The following is a 9,553-nucleotide window of genomic DNA, read 5'->3' as shown; positions in this document are numbered from 1 at the left end:
CCCTGCCCTAATGGAGTTGCAGTTTTAGTGAATCCAGTTCCATAAAAATTGAAACATTTTCTAAATGTGTGGTACCACATTGCACGCATACAGTAATATGGTTCTGTGACTTCGTATTGTTTTACCTGTTAAACGTTGGTTGGTGCTTCTGCGAAGCACACTGTCGCATATTGGCATGCCCCCGAAAATTTTGCAGACAGTCACATGTTGAAGGCATCATTCATCGATCGCACTGACTCTGTGAGTGTAACGTGATCGCGCTTGCCTACAGAACGAATAAAAAGGTACCAATGCAGAAAACCATTGCATTTTTTTCCGATAGGCATCATGTTCACCCTACGGATTGCATTCCCATCTGTGGTGAGATCATCTAGGTTCATCGTATTTGAATGGTCCGTTAAAGGACCTGTGAGTGAATTAACATGGGAAGGATTAATCAACAAACTGTGTGATCATACAAAAATGAAGCGGGGAAAGTTCTACGTGTCTTGGCATGGTGAGTGGTAACCAACTTAGTATTTTCGATTTTCCGCCTCCCATAATAAACCCTCGTTAGAAAGTTTGAGTTCGAGAAGTTTCCCGTAAACGGTCGTAGGATCATATCTTTCGCAGTGGAGTGCAGAGGTTTGGTAATATTCACTAGAGGTTTCACCCTGCCAGTGAAGGCAGTCAATCTTGAAAAGCTGAGAGGATGTTTCATTCATTTTAGAAGTCATCAGCAGTTGGCATTTCACGGAAATAAGGCATTTCTGAGCCTGAGATTTTCCGGCCGTTGTCTGACCACTTAACCGTTGGAGCAGAAAAGGCTGATCAACAATGTGATTAGCTATCACTTCTGAGATGCGCACTGATGATTCGCAGCCAGTGTGAAACAGCTGTACAGTGATACTAGGCTTCTTAGCAGAGATTGGCATCACTGAATAGAGAAAATCTTTATGGAACATAGCTTTATAGCGCCATAAATCAACCATCTGGTCAGGTTTCTTTATAGTGAATACACAAAACCTTCACGATCAGTGTGTTTACTATGGGCTTTCATCTGTATAATCTTATCAGTTTCCTTTCAGATTACTAACACTGGTAAATTGCAGATATCTGCTATGTGTTGTTGCGAGAGTATATATAGGTAGTGTAGGTAGTAAAGGTAATATCTACCGTTCTTCCATCCAGTGTAGGTGAAATGGTGAAAAAACGTGATCCTCAAATTCTGTCTTTCGTTCCTCAAAACTTCGTAGGTTGTGGGAGATGCCACCACCACCTTCCGCGCGTTTACTCACCAGTTCCATCTCTCTGCCAGCTATTTACGGTTTCCAGTCTATTTACCAGACCACGAGTTATTATTGCACACTACTTTTATCACCGCTTTATAGGTGATGGTCTTCATGTCATCGTGTATGGAAGTGAAGTTTTATTATGAGCTGTTGAACTTCGTTGACACTCCTGTGATGGCCATTCATGGACGTCAGAAGCAAGCAAAACGTACAAGCACGTTTTTAAACTTCATCAAGGCTGAATCTGCTGTTCTTCTGTGTACAGACGTCGGGGCTCGTGGACTGGACATACCAAAGGTATCACGGATTTTTCTATGACGACTGTTTTATCTGTTAATTGTGTAACTCCACTTTTGTAAGTTCTGAGGTTAGCCTCTTCGTTCTTGAAGGAACAGTGTGTTTCTGGTGTACCCCATTAACTAATCCTATAGAGCCATTTTTTGACACCTTGAACTATTGTGGCTGATTTGCCATACTCAAATTGGTGATCGAGTTTCACACACGCGGCATTTTTCACTTGCAACTTAGTATGCACATATCCAGTTGCCATATCAATTTCCAATTTGTCTTTCTCATGTAAATGTGATATATCGAGTCGTCTCAGTGATGGAGGTGCGAGGCTACTGTTCGGTAGGTCCATGGTTCAAATTCAACTTTGACTTTGCATTTTCTACGATCTAACCTGGCAGTATTTCCTCTGTAGTTCATTCGAGTTGTATGACAGCCAAGTACCGAGGAGTCACCACAAGTGGCCGATTACTGTCTTTAAAAATGCGGAAGTGTTAAAATCGACTACTTCAAGTTCTGGGAGGAGCGTTTGTTTTATTTTCACACGTTGGTTGTTACATAGCCTCGCGGAGCTCTGATATTTAGTATGGTGTGGCTAAAAAGTTTGGCCAATTCTCCTTTCTTCATTTGACTGTGATGTATTTCTGAACTCCGTACTTGTTTGCTTGTGTTATCAACTAAGCTTCTTGCAGCTGCATGTGTGAATTGCAAGGGAATGCACTTCGTGCAATCCTCCGTTGTGCCCTAAGCTTTCCTTTTAAATGGGAGTTAGTAATTTGGCGATTATTCTTAGTGAGCACGCATTTTCTGTCCTTTAGACGGAACCCATAGGGATCAAGGCGGGCCGTTATGGCTCTACACTGGTCAATCAGTTCAGAAAATGATCTAGTATTCTTCACTGGTGAGAAGCACTGACTCCCGGACAATGATAAGGAATGGAATGGGTTTAACGTTGGACTGATTGTAGTAGGGCTAAGGGACATAGAGTATTTTATGTTTCCTTTATAAACACTGCATCTCCCCGACACCTTGTTTATCATTACATACTCGCCCTCGGAGTAGTATCCTTTCCAATTTTATGGCTTCCTCTGGCCATTGCGTTCATACGACTGAATCGCACATTCCCATTATCCGGTCCCATATCTCCTTTTATCGCCCTCGTATGGGTTGATTTTTCCGGAACTGCATTCAGCTAAAAACATTTCAGGAGGAAAATGTTGGTAGCTCAGGTAGCGTAGATGGTGGTCGTTGGCTTGTTCGCTGAGCTGGACAATTTGATTGCAAACGTTTCATCACTAATCGAGGTGACATCATCCGTGCGTTATTGGGGAGCGTAGTAGTGCGTAGCGGTGGGTTGGGGGTTGTGCGTTGACACAATCAAATTGCCCAGCTCAGTGAACAAGCCAACGAACACATATATTAGGGTTAACTGAATCCATATTCAAAACTTCGGTTGTGTTACCGGTTTTGGTAGCTGGTACACATGCTTTTTACTTGTTGACCATATACTGCGAATTACCAACCAGTTTCAAGCTTAATCGTGAATAGATCTGAAGAAGCCAATAGATAATCCTAACGGTGCACGCTGTTATTGAAGATTTACTGATTGTTTTGGGCCGCAACAGTTCTTGCAGGTCTGAGATAGGAATACTTATATCTCGCCACATTATTTGGTCGATAACCAAACGAAGCTCACTGTCTCAGTGAGCAACACCAACTAACACCAAGTACTGGTGCTAAAATGTAACATCAGTGTTGTTCACGTCACTTAGTGTGTCTTCTTTCTCTTTAGTTACTTGCCATGTCAAGAATTTGAGGAGCAAGTTAGAGTATAAAGTTCGTCTGTTTTTGGCCTTTCACGTAGTTATAAGAAGCGTTCAAACATGTCAAGTTCATCAGTGAATCACACCGTCTTTTTACGCGCAACTTCGGCAACGAGCGAAATCAATTCGTCAAAAATGATGGAACTTTTATGAAGTAGAATGATCGATGGTTCTGGAATGCTGTGTGGGAGGAATGTGCAACTGTGTGTGTGTGTGTGAATATTTTAAGATATAAATTCAAATTTTAGATAGGGAGCACTTGAAATTTACTTTCGTTTATGAGCATGTTGGCTAAATCCAGGACATTGGAACGAGAAATGTGGTGTTCAAAAAATCGTTTCTTAGGAATGTGCACTGTGTGTGTGTGTGTGAATATTTTAAGATATAAATTCAAATTTTAGATAGGGAGCACTTGAAATTTACTTTCGTTTATGAGCATGTTGGCTAAATCCAGGACATTGGAACGAGAAATGTGGTGTTCAAAAAATCGTTTCTTACACGTTTAGACAAGCTCTTACTATCTTTTCCCACAGGCCACATACTTTTGTGTTCACCTTACCCTCACATGACCAGCTCTCCTATGGTCCCCACAAGAGTATTTTGGTTTGTTGGTACCAAAAAGGAATCCTCGTTCCATGCTTTTGAACTCTTTACAGGTGCATGTTCTTGGTCATGCTGGGATATGAAGGGTAACACTTGACATGCGAAACCAGCGTATCGCTACTAGCTCGTCGACACTTGCTGTAGGTGCTTGAACTTCTGCTTGGTTGATCAAGTTCTTGCCTCGATTAAGTAAACTGGGTTATATGTGACCTGAGAAATAGGTGGTGAGTATCTCTGGTATTTAAGTCCGAATCACCCTGTCGCGTATGCGTCACGGTTCCACTGAAACGCGGGATCCTAGTCCTGTCTCCTGCAGTCTCACGTCCATCAACAAGATCCAATGAGTGCAAAACTATTCAACTACTCATGTCGCCGAAGTCGCCTCCCAAAGAGTTTTTAGTGTTCCAGAATTACGTCTCCAGTTATATTAAAATGTTGAGTTGGCACATGGGGAGCGTAGCCAACGTAGGGGAACGGTCGGATCGGACAACGTTTATTCAGAGAGCAGTAATTTTGCCTCTGATGACTGTTCTTGACCGGTTCTTTGATCAGAGAATTTGGTCTCTGAGCCAAAGTGCAGTGAATCTTTCCCGGCAACAAAAACTAGAAACTGAGGTCGTTATTTAGATTTCAGGTTTGTAGTTCTGGATTGGATGGTTTCATCTGAATTAGGATGTTACAATGGGGGCTGTAGATCTCAGTTTTACTGGATGAACTGAACCCGTTACTTCACCCAAGTGCAATTATGAAATTATCACGGTAAACAATATTTAATCGAGGCGCCCATAGGAGAGAACACCAGCATTTGATTTTATAAATCTGACCCGAAAATCCCGGGTCGTTCCGTCTTCGGAGCATTTACTAAAAACTCTGTGAGGTTCGCTAACTTGAATCGCTCAGTATCTAAGATCTCACGGTTCCGTACGCGGATGTACAACAAGCGGAGTGACTACGAGACTCCGTCTTGATTGAAACAAAATGTGTCCATCATACTTCCTTAACTTGAGTCCTTTAAAATCGTGATGACTTCGGTAAAAGAGGTATTCTGTCTACTATCAAGGAACTTTTTTGACAAAATGTTTGACTTCCCAAAAGTCGTTTCCTAATTGGCTCCCATCCTGATAATGTTCCAAGAGAATGGATGACAAACTTAATGAAATTTCAGTGGAGATTTCAGTTTGAAAAGAAGCCAATCCATCCCGAATAGCAGAGAGACTGTGTAGCTATTTCACCCCTATTAGAAATCATCATCATTGTATCTCGAGAAATTCCAAGGGGTTCTGGGCTCTCGACCACCAAATCTTGTCACGCCTTCAACAAACTATGAGCAGCTCAGAAGGAGTAATAATTCGCATGCGGCGTGAAACTCCGATCTGAGTTACTCAAGGCGTCATGTGATGATTACTCCGTGAGAATTGCGTGCTTTATCTTCCCTCTCCAGGTACAAGTTAATCACACTGCTGTTCAGTCACTCGTGGCCGATCGGGTTCGGCATCCAACCACTAGCCGGTGAGGTCTTCTGAGTGGAACTCTGGAGTTGCGCGAGATGCTCATTGCAGATGATTTTCAATGGAAGTGGAAACTGTTAAATAAATGCTTCTGCTTTTTGGCACACAGGCTTTACCCGCAGGATGAAACTTCAATTGAAAATGTCAAATATCTTTTTACTGTCTATTGTGTGAATCGTCCGATACTGCTGAACTGGATCAAGGGTGGGATTGTAAGAGAGACGTCACATGGAAAATCATTTACTGTAATCTATGCATGGGAAGGTATTAATTCCCTCTCCAGTACAAGTTCATCACACTGCTGTTCAGTCCCTCGTGGCCGATCGGGTTCGGCATCCAACCACTAGCCGGTGAGGTCTTCCGAGTGGAACTCTGGAGTTGCGCGAGATGCTCATTGCAGATGATTTTCAATGGAAGTGGAAACTGTTAAATAAATGCTTCTGCTTTTTGGCACACAGGCTTTACCCGCAGGATGAAACTTCAATTGAAAATGTCAAATATCTTTTTACTGTCTATTGTGTGAATCGTCCGATACTGCTGAACTGGATCAAGGGTGGGATTGTAAGAGAGACGTCACATGGAAAATCATTTACTGTAATCTATGCATGGGAAGGTATTAATTAAACATCACTGCAAGCAGCAAAAACTAACGAATGCGCAGTTAGGTTTGCTTTGTAGCCATAACCTTTGATTGGCTGGAAATCAAAAGACATACATCATATTCGGACATGACTATTTATTTGGTTTTAACGGGAGACTCAAGTCAATGAAGATCTTTGAGTGCAAACATAAGTTTTGTTTCTGTTGGGGTTCTTTAGTTAAGCCACTTCCCCGAATTCATGTCAGCCGCATGTCCTACTTGGAACTCAAACTGACTGTATGCGGAGATGAGCGCCTGTTTGCAAACCAAGCTATTTTATGGTTACTTGACTGGATTTCAGCTGCGTCTCTCGTTTATGACAATCTGGCATCAGACTCATGAGAACCACAAATAGGACGGAACCGGTAGTCAGTTGTAAAGGTTTTTCGTTGACTTCGTGGATAATTTCAACTTCGGGAACATCCAACATTTTTGCAGTAGGAACACATTATGTGGAATCACCGGATGCTTGTCAGCAGCTGTTTAAGAGAAGGCTTTAAACATTGGCCAGCCGGATATACGCATCCAATCTAAAAAGCTGAGGAGCTTTATAATCAAACGATTGTATTTCCAGTGAAATGAATGAGTAAACGTGTACACTGGCTAACAATCCAGCAGCTCACTAAACTGTGTTTTGTCCTATAACTCAGCACTTTGTATAGGAGTCCAATGATTCGTAGAGGACTTGGTTTTGTAATTAAGGCAACTGTCTTTGAGCACCCTAGCTAAAATGGTTTGTTGATATTTTCTCCAGAAAAGTTCAAACAAAATGAAACTAAAGGTGATTTCGCACCCCGAAATTTATGCAAACGTTTGGTAGAATCATGCGTCACTAATTATCACTTGACTACCTTATCACTTGAGTACATGGCAAATGATTTCGCGCATACAACTCAATGAATTCAGAGCCGCTGTCGTATCCAAAGAAGCTCGATCATACGAAAGATACAGGTCACGCGTGCGTGATCACACAGTTGGTGCATTTCACTTAGGTGTAAAACTCCATCAAAACTGCTCTCAGCGAAGAAGCAAGTCAGCGGTTCGATGTAAACCTCTAATCTTCCTGTGCGCCTGTAATCACACGTGATTATCCGTGCTTCTGACGCGTCAGCGGTTGGTTTTTCATTGCACCTAACACAGTGCAAATGTGGCTCCTGGGACTTTCATATTTCTCGAGGAAATCAACGCATGGTCCATTGTGGCACTCAGATAAGTGGCAGCTGTTTATCCATTAGGGTGAACTTACTGCAGAGGTTTTTTATGTATGGCAGTGAGCATGCATTCTCGGTAGCCAATCTACCCCATGAACGGGAGGTTTGTAGTTTAAGTGCATGCCAGTCGTCTGTCCTGTGTCATTCTGTGGAGACTAGGACTTCGCAACTCCTTCCAACATTAAAAAGACGCGTTTCAATCCCCATGAGAATGCTCTAGCATTTCCTACTCTCAAACCACCTTGAACTGCATACAGACGGTTTTGGCGCTTGGTGAACATTGGGTAACAGAATCTGGCCTGTCTAAACGGGTCACATTAGCATTAAAGGGAAGCGTTGTAACGGTAGGGAACACCTCTGTTCTTTATATGGATGTGTGCCGTTAGTAGATTACTTCCTTTTTCGGAGCCACTTCATTTAGTGATGTGCTACCTAGAGTAGATGAGAATATCCGAGGCAACCTCATGAAAATTCAAACGCAGCACGCACAACACATGTAAAGGCTGGCTACATAGTCAATTCTTCCTTTCTGGCTCGTGTCACAAACGCTTGAAGTGATGTGATCCTCCGTAAGCCATAGCACTTTTAGTCCTACGTCTTAATCATTCTACCAACATATATTCAGTAGATTATGGCAAAGAAAGTCTAGACAAGTATGAGACAGCAGCTGTCATCGTTTTTTCTCGTCTGTCTGGGATAATAACTCCGTGTTTACGGTCGGTTTGTCAATGACGTTGTGAAAGCGCACAACGAAGCCAAGGTATCCTGGGATGCGCAACTCCTTGAGAAACATGTAACAAGAGGTGCGCGATTTGATCCGACTCACATTTTCATCAGACTGGTTCAAGACCATTCTCAGCCGGTATCGATTTTCCAGTCAGAGCATTTACTTTTCGATCGCAGTACATTTCAGCATTACTATTATCCTGACACACACCCACAACATTGGTCTTTGCTGTGAAATTGAAGTGCGCACTGAGAATGTACTTGTGGCATGGTATGTGGCATAGTGGTTCGTGTACACCAGCTCAGGTCTGTTTCCACTAAAAGCCGTTGAATGACTTTCGCTTCCAAACGGTCCCCATTCGCTTCAGAGCTCAGGAGAAGAAGAATTTCACAAACAGAGTAAAACTTCCATCTAAGGAGTTCCAACTTAAAGAAACAGTCAGCGTGCGACCAGGTGATGTGGATTCCGTGGCTTGAAAATGAGTTTTGCTATGTCTTGTGTAAGTGAGAGTGATACGTAGCTCATGGATAAAAGGTCAAGCTTTCGAACTAATGGTTGGGAGGTCAAAGGTTCGAAACTCCCTGTCATTTCAAGAGGTGCGGACTGCTGATGATATCCAACAAAGATGAAGCAGCTGTACGGTACTTCTCAGCCTCAGTTGCGGAATAAAAACTCAGTTGCAAACTATTGATTGGTCAGGGGTACTGAATGAGTAAACCGTGTACGACGTACATTCTCGAATATACCTTTGCGTAAGGTGATGAATAAGGCCTAATTGATTAGACCCAATGGTTAAAACCACATCTATCCTTGCGGGAATGGACTCGGAAGACGAGTAAAGTTAACATATAATTGGTGCTTTACATTTGAACAAGATAGTAAGTGCGTGTTAAGATGGCATAAACAGGTATTCACGTATTGCATTCCAGTTTAATAAATCACCGAGGCTCCGATCTACCCAAATCATCATCTCATCAGTCAGAAGACGTTGAGAATAGTTAAAGAGAAGCTACCATTCGAACTGTTTGTCGCACCGAATTCTAAATACACTGTCAGTGTTTTGTGATGCACTACTCATAAGGTTGCTGAAAACCCCTCGACAGCAACCTTTCAGCAAACTTATGGGTGGTGCATTGCAAAACTATATATGTATCGCGATATCTCAAATATCGTAGCGACTGAAACATGAGGCGGCCTGGTGCAGCATATTCAGTTGCCTGGAAACATCAAAAGCGAGAGATTCAGCTGACTTCCAGGTGAGTCTGTCGAAAAACCAAATTATTTTCGCTAAGCTGTCAGTGCATTAAAAGCCTTGCAAGCTTGACACAGATTCGAGTTTCGGTAGATGATTAACCGGCAAAGCGTTCGGTTTGTGCAGCGATAAAATCCAGTAGGTGCAGATTTAATTCCAAATAGAAACGCTCGTCTACAACGCAGTGCGATTGAAAAACTGCTGAAAGGACGAAAAACCCCAAATAAATC

General features: G+C 42.4%; 1 protein-coding gene across 1 annotated transcript in view; it reads left to right on the top strand.

The window, feature by feature from the left end:
• Positions 1 to 311: 311 nt before the first annotated feature.
• T265_13348 (hypothetical protein) overlaps positions 312 to 9,553 on the top strand; it is a gene marked incomplete at both ends in the record, with an annotated part of 19,022 nt that continues 9,780 nt past the window's right edge. The window contains one exon of the mRNA XM_009168459.1: positions 312 to 496. Within this exon, the coding sequence (XP_009166723.1) occupies positions 328 to 496 (169 nt within the window). The remainder of the gene's footprint in view (positions 497 to 9,553) is intronic.

The sequence above is a fragment of the Opisthorchis viverrini genome (assembly GCF_000715545.1).
Source record: "Opisthorchis viverrini unplaced genomic scaffold opera_v5_57, whole genome shotgun sequence".
In the NCBI taxonomy this organism is placed as follows: domain Eukaryota; kingdom Metazoa; phylum Platyhelminthes; class Trematoda; order Opisthorchiida; family Opisthorchiidae; genus Opisthorchis; species Opisthorchis viverrini.
This window is presented reverse-complemented; position numbering and strand designations above follow the sequence as displayed.